General features: G+C 35.1%; 2 protein-coding genes and 1 pseudogene across 2 annotated transcripts; 1 reads left to right on the top strand and 2 right to left on the bottom strand.

Annotated features, from left to right (window-relative positions):
- Positions 1-166: 166 nt before the first annotated feature.
- On the bottom strand, positions 167-1,358 carry LOC120124376. The gene is made up of 2 exons (XM_039143080.1): positions 479-1,358; positions 167-378 (listed from the first exon to the last, which is right to left on the bottom strand). Exons 1-2 carry the CDS (start codon positions 1,170-1,172, stop codon positions 296-298), a joined length of 777 nt encoding a protein of 258 aa, XP_038999011.1. The 5' UTR covers positions 1,173-1,358; the 3' UTR covers positions 167-295.
- An 11,560-nt stretch (positions 1,359-12,918) lies between these two features.
- On the bottom strand, positions 12,919-16,758 carry LOC120124455 (annotated as a pseudogene).
- A 113-nt stretch (positions 16,759-16,871) lies between these two features.
- Positions 16,872-18,255, top strand: LOC120124360 (syntaxin-51-like). The gene is made up of 5 exons (XM_039143060.1): positions 16,872-17,068; positions 17,226-17,428; positions 17,518-17,618; positions 17,735-17,779; positions 18,121-18,255. The coding sequence occupies exons 1-5, from the start codon at positions 16,872-16,874 to the stop codon at positions 18,145-18,147; spliced, it is 573 nt and encodes a 190-aa protein (XP_038998991.1). The 3' UTR covers positions 18,148-18,255.
- The last annotated feature ends 311 nt before the right edge of the window (positions 18,256-18,566 follow it).

Raw genomic sequence — 18,566 nt, 5'->3', positions numbered from 1 at the left:
TGTTAATAAAAACCACTTGGCTGAGATTAAATGTTCATCTATTCGTGAATCATATTTCTCATTGCAGTGACCATGTAATTGTTAAGATTCAAGGTTAGCATTCATAAGGAATCATTTCATATAGATACCCAAACTAGGTGCACTTTCTGTATGTGTATGCGCATGGAGATAGGACAAGAAACATACAAGCAATCACGTACAAAATAAGTATCTAACAACCATGAGGAAGAGATCCAAAAAAAAGTCTTTGTTCTGGTTGTTTCGAGCTCTAGAGCTGCTCAAATCATCCATGAATTCATCTGAACAATGATGGAAAATAAAAGGAGCAAGAACTAATACCAGTGTCAAGTGATCCGGTAACTGAAAGGACCTTATCTTCTGCAAAAACACCATTAAATCAATCAAAAAATTGTAAGATTGAGAAAGAAAATAATAAAGATCAAATAGAAACTAGGCCTTAGGGAGCAGGGGGACTTACTGCACTCTTGTGCATGACAAATGCACTTCAACCCAACACCACAGCTGCCATTAGGCTTTTTACATTCATTGCAGATATCCGGTACATGGTCGGGAATGTCGAACGAAATCCTCGTCCCCAACTCAACTCCTTCAAAGTCTTCCTCGTTCAAAGTCCTTTTATAAACCCTCTTGTAACTTGTGCAACTCAAATCTTTGGGATGAAAATCAGGGCCAAGCTTTCCAATATCTTTGATTACTAGACATGAATAAGGCACTTCAGAAGCAGCTCTACACATGTGTAACCGAGTGCAGTTGCGGATAAACGATGCAGCGGGATGACTTGTGCGTGAGCAGTTGAAGAGAAGAAGTGAGTTGGGGTGAGGAGGAGAAGGGAAACCAGCTGAAAGGAGTGATGGGGACACAAACTGTGATGGAGGAGAACAACTAGTGTGAGACACTGTTAGTGTCTTACTTGTGTAATCAATAGAAGAGATGGGGAAAAGACCCAGAGAGGTTCTGAAGTATAGCTTCTGAGATTTGCATCTGATCATGCGGTTCAAAGGGAAGGGCACTGTGGAATTTTGAGCCAAGAAAGGCCTTTGAAGCTGAATGTTACCACAGTGGAGCGTGGGAGTGTGTAGGGCATTAGAGGTGATAAAAAGGAGAAAATATAGAAACTTGAGTCTGTTGAATGTTAGCAGGATCTTTTCCATTGTTCCTTCGACTCTTTCAGATGATATGAATGAAATTGCAGGGATGGTGGGTTTGATGGCAAGGGGGAGATAAGAAGGTTAAAGAAACAGAGAATCTTTTCGTTTTTCAATGCATCTTTTTTGCGGTGGAATATTGTTTTTCTTCTTCAAATATCCTCTTGTAGCTTTGTCCTTCACAAAATCTCAATTTTGATCTTGGTTGCTAACTTTCTTCATGTATATTTGTAGGTCATCAAGTTCATGGCCTTTAGTAGCAAGTCATCATTGATATACTGTATTTACATGTAGAGTTCAGAGTCTGTTGATGAAATTTGATGGGTCTTTTGTGGAATGATTTTGGCAGACAGGAATATTAGAAGGGACCATCTTGGTTAAGCCTAATTAACCTATTCCAAGCTCATTAATGTGTGATAACAAAGTCAAAAAAAGTAGTTTATCATCTTCTACGGTTTTCTGACATATATATTAAAATAAATCCACTTATATTAATATAGAACTAAATGAGTTCACATACATTTACAAGTGTTTTCACTATTGATATTTTAATATCTAATTATATAAAAACTAAAATCACCTAATTAAACGACTTAAACAGGCTAAAATCACCAATTGAACTCATAATTTTTGGTTCTTGGAATAAGCTTAACATTTGGTGGGTGTCGAATCCAACAAATAATAATATTTGCTTTTGAAAATATAAAATTGTAATAGCGAGAAGCAAGGTCGAATTCACAGGGATTGGATAGATTTATTTTAATGAAAATTAAAGCAAAGAAAAGGGATTTTAAAATTGAGAAAAGTAAAAATAAGAAACATATCTAACTAACTAAAAATTGAGAGAAATTAATATTAAGCAAATATCCAACTAAATGTATAATTTCATAATTGGTTCAGAAAATTGATCATAGATGCAATGATAAAATCTTCTACTTTTCACTAAATTGGTTATGGTTATTGAGAAGCTCTAACAACCTGTCTCTCCTTAGTTTCTCGATAATTAAGAGAAGCTCTTTGATTATTTCCCTAGTTAATGAACAACCCTAGACAAGCTCTTAAGATTTAATCCACCAACAGCATTAATCACTAGAGGGACCACCAATTCTAGCCAACGAATACACAAGCTCGATTCATTTAGACTAGGTTATATACCTTCATAACATAATCATAATCAACCATGTTACTTTACCACTAATATTAGAACGTTTAAACAATTACGAATTTAAAGTTCTAAATGGCAATTTATCAACTTGATAATTGAACAACGGATCCTTTGCACAATCAATCAAGACAATAATTCTTAATAAAAACAGAAGATATATAAATAGCAAAGAAGTAAAAGAACAATGAAAATTATTTAGATCTCACAATCCTTGAAGAACCAAGGCTTCAATTATCCTCCATTTGGAACAAAAGTATTTAGCTACTCATAATTAAAAGAAAACCAAAAGAAAATAAAGAAAACTTAATGTAAAACTTGATGTAAAACTAATGGCCTTAGCTCCCCTTTTATAAGGATTTTCCTATTATAGATAAAGAAGTTTCCCTTAAAGAAAATCCCACAGAAATAGGAGTTTTAAATGCCCTCATCTTTTTCTAAAGATAAGAATAATTCAAAATAGTCTTACAACCGTCATTAAACTCTTTTTGCCTTGTAAATTTGTAACCCTAATTTAGGGTTGTACGGGCTCATAAGGCGCGTCCACGCCTTAACTAAAGACTTCTTCTGCGGTAGTTCAGGATGAATAAGCCGTGCCCACACCTTACGCGAAAACCTCTTCTAGTCTTGCTAGCTTCTTGAATTCTGATTTTTCCTCCTTAATTCGGGGATTTTGTGAAGATCATGCTAATCATAAGATTTTGAACTTGTTTTATCCAAATCTTCAACCTAATCCACAAAATATGAAATATAATCAAAATCCATAATTTAATCAATTTTAGTTATTCAAATATGAGGAAAATATCATAGAATATATGTATAATATGCATCTTATCAAATTCCCCCACACTTAAACCAATGCTTGTCCTCAAGCATACAATAGTTCAAATTCATAACTCTTCTCAACATCAATCCTTCTTCTTCCTTTGTTCATCCTTCCACAATCAAAATTGTCATGCCTTAAAGACTCAAATCTAGACATAAGTAAGGAACGAGCAATTCATAGAAGAAATTCTCATAAACCAACACACATGAATAATCACTCCATCAATCTTTTCGAAATCAAAATGCAGTGAGATCTAATACCCTCACATTGGATTCACTCAATACGCTTGAAGTGTTTAAGGGTGTCAACAAACTCTCAAGCCAAAACATAGAAAATTTTTACCATAGGCTTGCTAACCTATCACATCCCCACCACTAGTCAATGAATTGAATGCATAAAAACCTAAGGGTCTTAAACAGGGTGTAATGGGGCTTAAGTGAGGTTTGATAAGAGAGGAATTTGAGATGTTTTATTGAAGGGGTCATACAAACTTATCCACATGGAACTCAACCTTCAAATGTTCTCTTCAAGCCATATAACTTTTTTTTTCATTGCACAATCTCTCTTTCTTTATTTCCTTTGCACAATTTTTGCTTCTCTTTTTCCTTTTTTTTCTTTTTTTTTTTGAAAGATATTGCAACTCGAATCACTATATTCCAATATCTTCTGATCTTCTTAAGATAATTTGAATTTTCATGTGAAGAATCTCATACAATCCTCTAATTCAAGGTTCAAAAGAGGAGAAATTAACAAAAAGAATTTGATGTTTGCTTGTACCATGGTTAATTTCAAACAAAAAGGCTCAGGCTCAAAATTGGCTTTCTAAGGATGATAATTAGGGTAGGCTCTTTACGAAAGCTAAAAGTGGTTTCACCTAAATGCCCTTATCGTTTTTGATGCATCTAATTCTAAAATGTGGTCTTCGACATGTATATCAAAGCAAGTTCTAGAAAAATTAACTATGTATGGCAATCACTCAATCAAGAAATGGAGCATGCTGAAAGTGAGTGCTCATTGGCCCAAAAACTCGCAAAAAAGGTAAACATGTATTATCTCCCACACATTTTCATTCAATCAGTCATCAAGAGTAATCAACCAGTGTGTAGCAAATAAGAATTCAACTACTCAAACTAATCCCCTATTATGCTTCAACTTAATTCGATAATTCACAACAATCCAAATCATGTAAGGATAAGCATCGAAAGAATCTGGAATTTTGAAGAGAAAAATCACAAAAAAAGAACTAAAGCATACTTGTTTTTAAAAAAAAAAATTGAAGCAACATTATGTTCAGAGAAAAACTATGTATGAAATACTCTCCCCCATACTTAATCCATACATTGTCCTCAATGTATCAAAAGTAGATGCTCAAAAACCATAAAATAATAAGAGTAGAAAACTCTCCTGAAAATGTTGAACATCAACCATAATATATGTCACGAGCTGGGGGTGAAGGTGATGTGGTCGGCTAGGCTGATTCTCGGATTGAGCGGAGACGTGGGTCGGGTGGAGCGGGAAGGAAGGCTGGTGGCGCACATTCTTCTGATGAAGCAGAGAAAATAAAGAAAAAAAGGCACATTTATATTTTAAAAAAATCTTTGAATCTTGTTTCCTGAACCATAAGTAGTATTGAGTTTAGACGTGGACACGTCTTATACAAAAAGAACTTCTGAATAGTGAGAGACTTTAGGAATAATTATGCTTTTGTAAGGCGTGCCCACGGGTTACAAAAATTCATCTTCTAACCTAAAGAGTAAAACAAGATTAATTGTACTCCAATAAGTCAAGGAAAAAAAATAAAAATAAAAATAAAAACAACGAAAATAGAATTTGAAAAAGAAAAAATTAGGTTGCCTCCCAAGAGCGCCTTTCTTTAACGTCTTTGGCTAGACGTTGTAGCTTCTCAATCATCCTAAGTTGGGTACTCCAAAATGGTTTGACCAACAGTATGCGCCAGAGAACCTTCATAAAAAGGTTTCAAACGATGATCGTTGACGTTAAACATTTGACTTGTATCCAAACTTTGTGTTTCAACAATAGAGAAATTTTTTCTCCACCCAATAGCTTCCTTGTACTCTCTAAGCATTCGAATCAACTTTTCTTCTTCTAAGCGAGAGAGTTTGTTGGGAATGATCACTGGAATAGTTTCCTCTTCTCCTAAATATACATGCTTCAGATGATTTGGCAATGACTTCGTTTCCAATTTTGGTGCCTGCACAAGAGAATGAAGAAGCTTGGTGTTAGAAAGAGGTGACTCAATATAAAGATACATCATACCTCATGGGTTTGAGTGATTCTAGTTCTTGGATTGTATCTTTCAAATCAAGATCCAACACAGACTTTTTCATGATTCCCTGCAATCTTTCAGAAGTGAAATTCATGTTGAGTGTATATTTCAACTTGTCATATTCATTTTTATTAAACATTTCATGTGCTAAAGGGTCAATAACATCCATGACAAAAACAGAGACATCTCATGGCATCATAAATATTGAATTTAATAACTTCACCATCAAATTACATGGTAAGTGTACCATCATCTACATCAATTTTTTTGTCATAGTTGTTTTCAAAAATGGTCTTCTTAACAAAATTGATGTTGACTTAGAATAATCATCTTCTTGCATATCAAGTACATAAAAATCTGCAGGAAAACCCAATTCATTAACTTGCACTAAAACATCCTCTAAAACTCCCTCGAGATATACATTAGATCTATCAGCAAGTTGAAGAATCACTCATGTTTCTTTCAAAGGACCAACATTCAGAGATGAGTAAATAGAAAGAGGCATGATATTTATTGAGGCTCCTAGATCCAACATTGCTCTCTCAATCCTAACATTACCGAGTTTACAAGGTATAGTAAACATACCTGGGTCTTTGCACTTGGGGGGTAGTTTTTTCTGGAGGACAGCTGAAACACTCTCCCCCATACTTACCTTTTCATTACCCTTGAGCTTTCTCTTGTTGGTGCACAATTCTTTAAGAACTTTAGCATATCGAGGTACTTGTTTAATTGCATCAAGTAAAGGAATATTTACCTCGATCTTGCGAAACGTCTCAATAATTTCTTTATCTTCTGCTTCTTTCTTGGATTTAGCGAATCTAGAGGGAAAATGAGGTTCTATGACAAATTTCTTTTATTTTTCGCTTTTGAGTCCTTTAGGTTGGTCTTTCTGAGTTTGAGGAGCAACTTCCTTTTCAGTTTTTTCCTCTAAGGCTCTCCCATGTGCCAATGAACTAGGTTCATTCAACTCCTTTCCACTTCTCAATATGATTGCACTAACATTTTGCTTTGGATTAACAATGGTTTGTGAAGGTAACTTACCTTGGGATTCTAACCGACTCACGGAGGATGCCAATTGACTCATTTTGATTCTCCAAATTTTGCATGCTTGTTCTTGTCTCTTGCTGAAATTGTTGTGTATTAGTTGGAAGTGATTTGACAATTTCTTCTAGGGACATACCTGGCTTTGAAGAAGACTGCTCAGGTGGAAAACGCTGGAATTGTGATGATCTTGGTCCATAGTTAAGGTTAGGATGATCCCTCCATCCTGGATTATAGATATTTGAGTAAGGATCATACTTCATTTGTGGTGGATCTGGAAACCTTCCAACTGCATTGGTGTACTCATGAGAATCATCTTGAAGTGTAGGGCACATGTCAGTTGGGTAACCAATCGCAGCACATATCCCACAAGCTTTCACTTGTTGCATTTTTTCTACAACTAGTTGTTGAACAAGGGAGGTGAGATGTGATAGTTGATGTTCAATGGAGGACGAACCTACCTCATTCACCCTTCTTGAAGATGTGTCTTGCCTAAAGCCAAATTGTTGTGAATTGACAGCCATGATGGAGATCAATTCCCTAGCATCGTGAGGAGTCTTATTCACTATGGCGCCTCCACTAGCTGCATCCATCATCTTTCTCTCCATGGGTAGTAATCCTTCATAGAAATATTGGATGAGAAGTTGCTCAGAAATCCCATGTTGAGGGCAGCTGGCACACAGTCGTTTGAATCGTTCCCAATACTCGTGAAGGGTCTCAATATCTTTTTGTTTTATTCCACATATTTCCCTTCGAATGCCAGCTGCTCTTGAAGAAGGAAAAAATTTATCAAGAAACATCCTCACCATCTCGGCCCAAGTAGTTACAAAAATAGGGGGTAAAATAGAAGAGCCACTCTTTAGCTCTATCGGTTAGCGAGAATGGAAAAGCGAACAGTTTTATCTGCTCTTCAGTCACTCCTTGCGGTCTCATACTTGAACATACCACATGAAATTCCTTCAAATGCTTGTGAGGATCTTCATTCTCAAGTCCATGAAAAGTAGGCAACAAATGAATCAAACCATATTTTAATTCAAAAGCTACCTCCAAAGTTGGGTAGTTAATGCAGAGTGGTTGTTGATTCACATTTGGTGCAGCCAATTCTCTTAGAGTTCTTTCTTCGTTGGCCATTGTTCCTTCTATTTCAAAATCGCTGGATGAATCAACCAAGTTGACTGCAGATTCCGATTCAGGGGATGAAGAATAAGAAGCTTGTTTGTTGCGCAAGTTAGTTTCTTTTCTTAACCTGCGAGTGGTCTTCTCGATTTCAGGATCGTATTGGAGTTCACCTGCACGAGAAGAACGAGGCATCAAAATAAATCTAAATAACACCAATCTCCGACAACGGCGCCAAAATTTGATGGGTGTCGAATCCAATAAATAATAATTCTTGCTTTTGGAAATATAAAATTGTAGTAGCGATAAACAAGGTCGAATCCACATGGATTAGGTAAATTTATTTTAATGAAAATTAAAGCAAAGAAAAGGGGTTTTAAAATTGAGAAAAATAAAAATAAGAAGCAAATCTAATTAACTAAAAATTGAGAAAAATTAATATTAAGCAAACATCCAACTAAAGGTATAATTTCAGAATTGGTTCAGAGAATTTATCATAGATGCAATGATAAAATATTATATTTTTCACTAAATTGGTTATGGTTATTAAGAAGCTCTAACAACATGTCTCTCCTTAGTTTCTCGATAATCAAGAGAAGCTCTTTGATTATTTCCCTAGTTAATGAACAATCCTAGACAAGCTCTTAAGATTTAATCCACCAACAGCATTAATCACGCATTAATCACTAGAGGGACCACCAATTCTAGCCAAAGAATACACAAGCTCGATTCATTTAGATTAGGTTATATACCTTCATAACATAATCATAATCAACCATGTTACTTTACTACTAATATTAGAACGTTTAAACAATTACGGATTTAAAGTTCTAAATGACAGTTTATCAACTTGATAATTGAACAACAGATCCTTTACGCAATCAATCAAGACAATAATTCTTAATAAAAACAGAAGATATATAAATAGCAAAGAAGTAAAAGAACAATAAAAATTATTTAGATCTCACAATCTTTGAAGAACCAAAGCTTTAATTATCCTCCGGTTGAAACAAAAGTATTTAGCTACTCATAATTGAAAGAAAACCAAAAGAAAATAAAGAAAACTTAATGTAAAACTTATGTAAAACTAATGGCCCTAGCTCCCCTTTTATAATGATTTTCCTATTCTAGATAAAGAATTTTCCCTTAAAGAAAATCTCACAAAAATAAGAGTTTTAAATACCTTCTAAAGATAAGAATAATTCAAAAGAGTCTTCCAGCCGTCATTAAACTTTTTTTCCCTTGTAAATTCGTAACTCTAATTTAGAGTTGTACGAACTGGTAAAATGCGCCCACGCCTTAACTGAAGACTTCTTCTACGGTAGTTCAGGATGAATAAGTCGTGCCCACGCCTTACGCGAAAACCTCTTATTGTCTTGCTAGCTTCTTGAATTCTAATTTTTTCTCCTTAATTCGGGGATTTTGTGAAGATCATGTTAATCATAAGATTTTGAACTTGTTTTATACAAATCTTCAACCTAATCCACAAAATACGAAATATAATCAAAATCCATAATTTAATCAATTTTAGTTATTCAAATATGAGGAAAATATCATAGAATATATATCTAATATGCATCTTATCAACATTTGAAAGGATAATGGTTCCATCGAATGAATGCAGTCATCAATAGCCAGTGCCCAGTATCTTTCCAACAGTAAATGTTACAAACTTGGATGCTTCTCTTGTGTGAAACTTTGGGACTTCCGAAGGCTCGACATTCGTTTTCGATGCCCACGACCCTGTTTATGTTGTTCCCACTCGTGTGCTCCTCTTAGTATCCTATCTCCGCAGGCCTGTAAAAATCATAAAGCTCAAAAATTTAAAAAGCCAGAGCCCTAATCTTAACATCCAAAAGAGACCAACACAAAAAGGGAAATGACAACTATATGGACCGATTCCGTTTCAGTAGTAGCTGACCTTGCATACGTATTGAGTCCACAAGTCCCTTTGGACTATATCCGTCACAGTTTTACTTCCCTCGTCCGACGCTCGTCCTGTACTATAATCTTCATTGAGGAAAGATCTAATAATTTCCACAGCTGGTCCAACCACCTGTCCTGCCCAACACTCGTTTGAATTCTCTGGAATAATAGAAACCATTAGTCACAATAATCATGAATCACCCAGGAAGAAAGATAAAATTTTCCGTGGAAATACAAATATAAGAGATGGAATCGGCTGCAAGAGCATACTTGATATAGATTCTGTTGCATCAACATAACCAATATCAAGAATAATGTGACAAGATTGACTTACTTGACGACGAACAAGTCTTTGGGTGTTTACTTTTACTTTGCCAATGGCTTCTTCTAAAAGAATTTTTTGTGGGTTATCACTAGTGGAATTTAGTATTCCCCTAATATTTTCTTTGCACAATTTATCATCCATCCTTGTTGACAGCTTTAGGGGAGTTCCATCAGAAGAATCACCCATCTCATCACCCATGTTGCCAGAAAAGTAAGCTCGAAGAAAATTCTCGAATTCTCGAACACCAATGGCCTGTCGCAAACCTAGAGTATAATTTGCATTTGCATTGTAAATTTCATAAACTTCATCAAGCAAACCAGCATCTAACATGCAGTCTACCCTGTGTTCCACATACTGATCCAACGCAGGTAAGGCAGCATCAACACACATAAAACAGCAACTGTATCTAGAATTATCGAATCGACCCCAGTTCTGCCCTGCCACAGACAAATTTAACAAAATTCAAATGCAAGTCAGTCAGCATAGTGCCATCTCCCTCTAAAGAAATAGTAGTTTGATCTTGAAGGTGAATGTTCTGTCTTTCTAACTTGAACCTACAATACATATCTTGTAAAATAAATGAGAAAAAAGTTTATAATGGATATACATAATCAAGACCCATAAACATAATTAAGGAACACCAACCTCTGCAGCCTTTCCCTGAAAAAGTTTGCTTGGAAGAACACCAGAACGAGCATAAAGACTAAGGTATTGATTAATCTGCAAATTGAACCAATATCAAGAATACATATATGGTCACTTAAACTTTTGAAACCTTTTTCAGAAGAAATAACCATTTTAGCTCAATTAACAAAACAACATTAAACAACTTGTGCTTTGCATAGCTAAAGTAACACGGTTAAAAGCAAGCTCTACGCAAGCCTCAATTCTAAGTTGGTTTTATAAAGTTCTTATTAGGACAACACTCAAGCAGTGGGTCACGTCTAACTAGCTGAGTCAAACTGAAAAAAGTAAGAAACCCAGCTTTCAGCCTATAAGTGCTATGGCAAAATATACTATCAAATCCATTAAGCCAAAATACAAATTACAATTCATCATCAAAATTTGCTTTTACACTTAGCTCAATTGAATTTCAACCTAAAATTCATCTTAATGAGACATACAGCAAAAATATTTAGGAAAAATACCATTCGACAAAACACCAGAATGTGATTAGCATATCATGTACATCAACATCTGGTTCTTACTTTTCTATGATTATTTGGATGAATTCTGTTTGCTGCAACTGGATCAAGTTCTTTAAGAAGGTCATAGCTATAATTGCAACTGTCTCCCAGCACGTCAAGCATATGATCTGTCTGCTCATTTCCTGTGATAAATTAAACAACATCAGTAGTCTACTAAATTGGAATGATCTAAAGCAAGAATTCCTACATACCAGGATGATCGCTTGAATAGATTTCGGACATATCTTCAGCTGATTCATCAAGAAGGAATGAACTCACAAGTGCCTACAAACAAGGGTTAAAATGTAAATTTGACAGCAAGTGCAGGAAACTAAGAGTTATTTTTCTCAGACTCTAAATAAGCAGGAAGCACAACTACAAAGAAAGAAATGAAGTTGGACAGGCAGACAGAGACGAAAGATGAATGCATCCTTGGAACTGGATGTATTTATGGAAAACTATGGACAAGATTTTTTGACATAAAACGTTTGTTAAAGTAATTGATTCCTAGCATACTATTAGACAAAAGGGACCAAAACTCCTTCATACAACCATGCTAGTGGTATAAACTCCAGAATTTGTTAAAGATAACTAATCACATAAAGAAACAAATGCTTACCTGAATATAGTAATTGGTGCCTCCAACAATGACCGGCAAATGGTTGCGAGATAATATATCATTAATAATCTGAAAGTACAATTCCACAAATTAAGGCATAAAATGTTCGCAAACTACGACATAGAAAAGTATATAGCATGAATAATTGGCAGACAAGTGAAAAATAGTTATGTGACTAGACAAACAAGTAAAGGACATGCTTTTTACAAGCAAGATGGAAAAGAAACTGACATATGATTTATGATTATTGAAGTCAATACTTCTAAAGCAATAAAACTCGAAGCTGAACTCACGGGAATTGCAGAATCCCTGAACTTCTTTGCAGTGAATTCCACATCAGAGCTAACAGTGCCCAAAAGATGATGTGGCACACCTAAATAACATATGTAAACTAATTAAGAAAATCAACGAGTATTTTTCCAAACTCCAAACAAAGATGGTATAAAGGCAATACCTTTTTGGTCATGGAGAGGAACTTTATTGGTGAGGACATCAAGACCTTGATAGACTTGCATGGAATCAGCGTTGATGATTTCAATAGGAAAATGGGCGGCCAAATCAATGGCTAATCGGGATTTTACCGACCCGGTTGGACCCATTACTACTACAACCTTAGATTTATCTCCTTCCTCTCCTCCATTGATTGGGTTTAGGGTTCTAGCAGGCGGCTCATTGCTTTTCTCCATTTATCTCCAAAATCTCTCTCTTTCTATCTCTATGACTGCACATATGCAGTTGCGGAGGTCAGAAAATAAGGTAGCTTTCTGGTGGGCTTGATTTTGGGACACATCCTCAAAAAAAGTTTTGACATTTATAACTAGGAGCCCGTCATACTTGTTGGGTAAAATTAGGGTTCTTCTATGATAATTTTTTTGGGCTTAAATCCCCTATCATACTACAACGTGGCAAAATTCTCAGTGAAATTTTCTTAGTTTTCGAACTTTTATCTTATTTTTCTATTTTATCTTTATATATAATTGACGTGACGTAATAAGGGATTATAATGTATCGAAATAACTACGGACTTGGTTATTCGAATTTAGAATCTCTGGGATAACAACATTCTATTTTCCTAATTTTGCTTTATGAATTTAATATATTTTTATAATATTTATTTGGAATAAAAGATCACTAAAATATAGAGTAAAAATTGTGATCACAGCCGCATCATCTTCATTATCAACCTATACCACAAACAAACATAAAAGAAAAAAGGAAAGAAAACATATCAACATACACAACAACTATTCTACTGTTTGGTGTTCTTGTGCTAAATAAAATAGAAGGAGAAAGATAATCATCGTCTAGAAGATCCGAACATTTGATCCAAAATGATGACCAGAGCCATGGAAAAGTCTGTGCTGACATGACCGGGCGGAACAACAAGATGGAAGACATCGATTCCATAGCCAACTCCTTTAACTACTTCTTTTTTCTTTCCTTTAACTGCTTCTTTTTTCTTTTTCTCCGCTACTAATCTCCTACTCTCGTCATATACGGAGCAAGATCGCTGCGAATATGACCCTTCGACCTCGTAAACCATATTATTATTGTTTCCATTGTTGTTAACGTAGGCCAAGAATTTTTTTATTTAGGATGTTCATCGATTTCCTCGCACAAAGTCTGGGATTCACTGAGGTTTCTCCTTCGTAAATCAGTCAGTTATCTCCTAAACTCATTTTCTGACAAAACAAACGTCGAAACATCATCATGGACATAAAATTGTATGCTTAAAGGACGATGAGTTGAATATAAATTATCCATAGAAAATATTTAAAATATATGATAATTTGATTGAAATATGTAAAGTCAATGTGAGATACGGTGGATGGTGAGGAGAGGGTTGTCGGTGGCATCCATGAGAAGGATCTCACCCTTGTGGTCGTCCATGTAATTATCAACCCTGAACACCAAATTACCCTTATTATCAAACACCGTGTGTTGCGTGTTATGAGTACTATAAAATTCTACGCAAATAATGTGCAAGTATACACAATCGCTAAAGCAATAAAGTGATGAGTGAGTATCGTTTTTACAGGGATTGGAAGGATCTTGAGTAAAGTTTATGCACTACTCTAAAGTAATTAAGTATAACTAATGATATTCACAAATGATTATGCCGAGGCAAATGAAATGTGTATGAGTAACAAAAGAAAATGTCATGGCAAAGATAGCAAATAAATGAAATAACTTGATAATCCTCACACAGAAAACTACTTCGGGAATGAGTGATAGGGAATGATTTAAGATTGCTAAAACTTATCTCTTTAGCAGATTTAATCTATCTAATTCACTTGCTCGACGGAGTTTGCTGAAAGTGCTTCCGCTATCTCTAGTCAAAGGAACCTAATAGAATAGAATGCCACGATATCTCTCTTCTTAGTCTCAGCTGTGGCAGCCTACACTATTGATAAAAACTACCCCACTTAGTCGTTGAAATCCTATCTTAGTCTCTCTCAAGCACTAAGGGATTAGGATTTAGTATTACTAGGTCGGTTCAAAGCTTAAGAAAATACTATAGCCCATTGCTTATTTGGATCTCACTTGTGTTTCTCTCGAATACTACAAGTATTTTTAGCTAAGTTTCTCTCGAACACCTAGCCTTCATCTAAGAAATGGACACTCTCATGCCTCCTACAAGCTTAGATGATGAAACATTCATAAGCAAAGCAAGCAAATATAAAAGATAAATATTAATCTACCATTAAAATAAAGTTAAACATCCATAAAACAACTCCACCAAATAAGGTTAGTTCATGGTGGGGCTCGAATATTCCATGAAATAAAACATGAAAATCATTCATGCCAAACAACCCAAATAAAATAAATAAAAGAAAACAGCAAAGGGATGGAGGAAACAACCTTCAACGCATGCTATCAGAGCTCCCTAATGAAGGAACACCAAGAAAAATTAAGGAAGAAAAACGATGAAGAATATGATAATTTTCTGGGTTGGTAACCTCTTTTTCTTCCACCCACTCTCTCTCTTGTGAGGTGTAATATATAATAAAAATATCTAGGGGTAATGATGAGGTTGTTGCGCTCAAAATGTCCATCATACCCCCCAGCAGGCGGTTACAAACAGCATACACGTGATTTGACAGTTGTCCTTTTATGAAAATATCTTTTTGTCATTTTCTATGCCAGAAATGCCAAGGCATTTAAATATGCTTCAACAATGTGTGATGTCACGGCATTCCTTCCCAGCTCGCCCTTTTTGCTTGTTATTTCCTACACATCACTAAAAACCATACCTTCCTCCTCATATAGCACCTTAATAAAATAAAATAACACAACTACCAAAAATGCAATTATATGCAGCTACATACATATAAAATGACCTATATGTACCCTTAAACAAACAATAACTTTAGTGAAAAATACCTTAAAAGTAGTCTTTTTACAGAGTTATCACACCCCCAAACTTAATCTATTGCTTGTCCTCAAGCAATGGATAACAATTAACACAATCAAAATGTCATGGCAATTTTCATCAATAGGACAACAAAACAAAAATTGAATTTCAACCCTCAGAAAAATTGGCTTCAACATGCTAGACATATCAAGAATTCAAGTACTCTTCCCTAGGTCAAGATTCTTTATGGTGTTATGTGTGTGTGTGATTGTATATAATCTATACTTAACGAATTTAGGCAATTTCTAATTGAGTTCCCTAATTTCGTCATATTCATCCTCCAAAACACCCTTCATCCTAAAAAGAACTAATATTAAAATTAAAAATAAAGAAATAAAATAAAGAAAAATAAATAAATAACACTCATGATAAAACAAAACTTCTAAAACATAAATTAAAGAGGGTTGAAGGGATGCAAACTCCAAAACATAATGAATTGTTATAGCATTTTTGTTGTGTTTGATTGGAGAACCAGTATATACCAAAATGCTCCACACATATAACAGCGACACCTTCAGTGTAAGCCGATAGAACCCAATTTATAGGACCATTGCAGTAGTCCTCTCTCCTCTTGAGTGTTCTCTACATAAAGCTAACTGGTAGTGGAATATGATCTCTTTTCAGTCCCCGTTACCATGGCATATTTTAATTGCTTGGGCAACAATGTCTTTGAAGAAGGTCATCCCAATGATAGTAGCGAATATCCTGCATTAACATGTTCTTGCCTTGGCTATTCAAGTACGGAAGCAAAACACCACTAACGAGAAAATTGACAATGTCAGCATATCACGACAATGCCGTGGCAAATAATAATTTCTCATCAAGGAATTTTTTTCTTAATCTCCATTTTATTCCTTAGTTCTTTCACAATTTCTAGCCTAGAAAAATGGGCAGCTACTTAGAGCCCGTTTGGATCAAGAAATTTAACATTCCCAGCAGGCATGTTTGTTTCCTGATGAAAGATACCCATGTTTGGTTGGGGTATGATTCCCAAGTGAGGTTAATGCTATAATACCAACAGTAAATTTTGGTGTTTTATTCTTGGGAATGTTATTCCCACATGTGTCTTAGGTTTTATTTTATTCTCGTGCTAAGGGCTAAAATACCTCTCTTTTCCAGCTTGCCTCTGCGTGATATCTTCTTCTCCCCTTGCTGCGAAAAATTCATCGTTTCCCAGTGAGATTCCTGGTAAGATTTCTTCTCCACTCCCTTTCTTCTCCCCGCTAGCATATGTTTCTCGGTCCGAGTCGCTTAAATTTGCAAAGTCTTGCTAAACTTTTAATTTCAATGGATGAAACTCTGGGCTAAATTCCTACCAGGAACAGTGGTTCGATTATACCTGAACTGACATTTTCAATTTTAATAATGTGATTGTTTCTTTATGCTTCCTCTTTTAAGTTTTGGTTGTTGTATTGTATTGTTTGGCTGCTTCAATGGTTCTACTAATTGCTTCTTAACCTTGATTATTCCAAAAATATTATGATTTTAGTCCTCTACTCTCCTTGTGAACGTTTCAGATTCCCTTCAGATTATGATTCCAAAAATATTATGATTCCAAAAACCTTGTCTGCTGCAACCTCCCTCAACCCTTCAGATTCCCTCAACTTCCCCGGCGATGAACCAGCAGAATCCTCTGATGTAGAACTTAAAGCCTGATCAATGCCCTGACCTTCCAAACCTCCCTTCATTTTGCTTCATTTTACTCTTATCTATTCTTCTTTTATCCTCTGATTGTGTGTATATTGTGTGCTTTTAAATAATCTTTTAATTTGATTGTCATTCTAGGTCAATGACAGCTGACATGTGGATAAAAGAATATAATGAAGAAGCAAAAATTGATGATGATATTAATGGCATGATATCTGAGAGGATTTCCTTACCTGCATCTGGACTAGAAACTCAGCGTCACTCATCGGCTATTAGAAGGAAGATTATGATTTTAGGGACTAGACTTGATGGATTGCAGTCCATTATGTACCTACTGGGAAGCCCTTGTAAGTTATCTTAATTGTGGAGAAAATAGGAGTGAATTGATACTGTGTTTAGTAATTTTGATCATGTCTGCTGGGATTTTCATAAGATATGTCGAATTGGAATATGTTGTAATATGAGGAATAAACTGTCCTTTTGCCAATACTTCATATTTTGGTTACAGAACAGAGAAGGAGATGAACTGTCACAAGGATATGGTTGCAAATTTGTTATCAAAAGCAAATCAGATGGCTTCTGTATTCAATATGTCGAATTTTGCAAACCAAGATAGCTTGTTAAGGCCTGAAACAAAGGTTGATGCCATGAGTAGGACTGTTGGGTTGGATAACTCTGGTCTTGTTGGTCTTCAACGACAAATCATGAAAGGCAAGTTATTTTAGTTTCAAATGGCATCCCTGTTGAATTGTATAATTGCCTTAGTTTCCTCAACTGATGAACGTGTCTTTTTCAAGCAGAGCAAGATAAGGGTCTTGAGAAGTTGGAGGAGACAATATTAAGTACAAAGCATATTGCATTGGCGGTCAATGAAGAACTTGATCTGCATGCCAGACTTATTGTATGTTGCTCTTTATTCTTTTTTTTTTTTTTTGCTTCTAATTTCTTTAAAGGAAATGCTTGGTGAAGATTGATTCACAGTCAGTAAACTTTATGTTGTGCTCCCTCTCAATGCTGGATGACCTAGATGAACATGTTGATGTTACCGATTCTCACCTACGGGTAAAAGACTTGTTATTAATTAACATTTTAAATGCATAGCACAATATTATCCTTTTGCTTTTGAAAGGTATGACACCGAATGACTGCTATTTAATATATTTATCCAGCTCCTACTAGAAATAGGCATTCCTATAAATGACTTTAAGCCTCATAATATGTCATGTTGTGGGAAATCTTTGGTGATGAATCTTGTTAGGGAGGAAGGATATAATTCATGGCCATTCAATTTGTGTTTAGAGTAGACAAAAAGATCTCAAGTAAACTAAGAATTATTTGACTTTTAGTTATTTAAATTATATTGTCATAGTGGATTCTAAGGATTTTGTTTTCTTTGCTAACAGAGAGCGCAGAAAAACCTAGCAATTTGAACAAGCGAACCAAATGTGGTTGTTCCTGTACGTGCATGCTATTAGCCGTTATCGGAATCGTGATTTTGGTTGTCGCAATATACCTTCTGATAAAATATTTGTAATTACCAACAATTGCAAACACAATAATTTGCCATTGTTGTGTGTGGGTGTCATGAGTGGAGTTGGTTTTCAGTTCTTACCTCCATGTTGGAAACTTATTATTTGCCTTTGTGCGCTCCCTTTTCCTTGTATGTTCTCAAAACTATGTAAATTACAAGTAATTTAAGTCTTGTAGACAAATTTTAACTATTTATCATATATTATTTCTTTTGTTGACGAATCTAAAGCATTGTAGCCAGCATCAATTAGAGGTTATCGGGGATTAAATTTTAACTATTTATCATATTTTTACATAAGTTATATAAAATTTAATAATA

Source organism: Hibiscus syriacus, unplaced genomic scaffold (assembly GCF_006381635.1).
Source record: "Hibiscus syriacus cultivar Baekdansim isolate YM2019G1 unplaced genomic scaffold, ASM638163v2 tig00110418_pilon, whole genome shotgun sequence".
NCBI lineage: Eukaryota > Viridiplantae > Streptophyta > Magnoliopsida > Malvales > Malvaceae > Hibiscus > Hibiscus syriacus.
The sequence above is the reverse complement of the archived record's forward strand: the minus strand, read 5'-3'. Positions and strand labels throughout refer to the sequence as shown.

What these genes read in the sequence shown, in the direction of transcription:
- LOC120124376 (XM_039143080.1), bottom strand. Translation starts at nt 1,172, where the DNA reads ATGGAAAAGATCCTGCTAACATTCAACAGACTCAAGTTTCTATATTTT. An exon ending in TTGTCATGCACAAGAGTGCA is followed by an intron (nt 379 to 478) that starts GTAAGTCCCCCT and finishes GTGTTTTTGCAG; the next exon opens with AAGATAAGGTCCTTTCAGTT.
- LOC120124360 (XM_039143060.1), top strand. Translation starts at nt 16,872, where the DNA reads ATGTGGATAAAAGAATATAATGAAGAAGCAAAAATTGATGATGATATT. An exon ending in CTACTGGGAAGCCCTTGTAA is followed by an intron (nt 17,069 to 17,225) that starts GTTATCTTAATT and finishes TTTTGGTTACAG; the next exon opens with AACAGAGAAGGAGATGAACT. An exon ending in TCAACGACAAATCATGAAAG is followed by an intron (nt 17,429 to 17,517) that starts GCAAGTTATTTT and finishes TTTTTCAAGCAG; the next exon opens with AGCAAGATAAGGGTCTTGAG.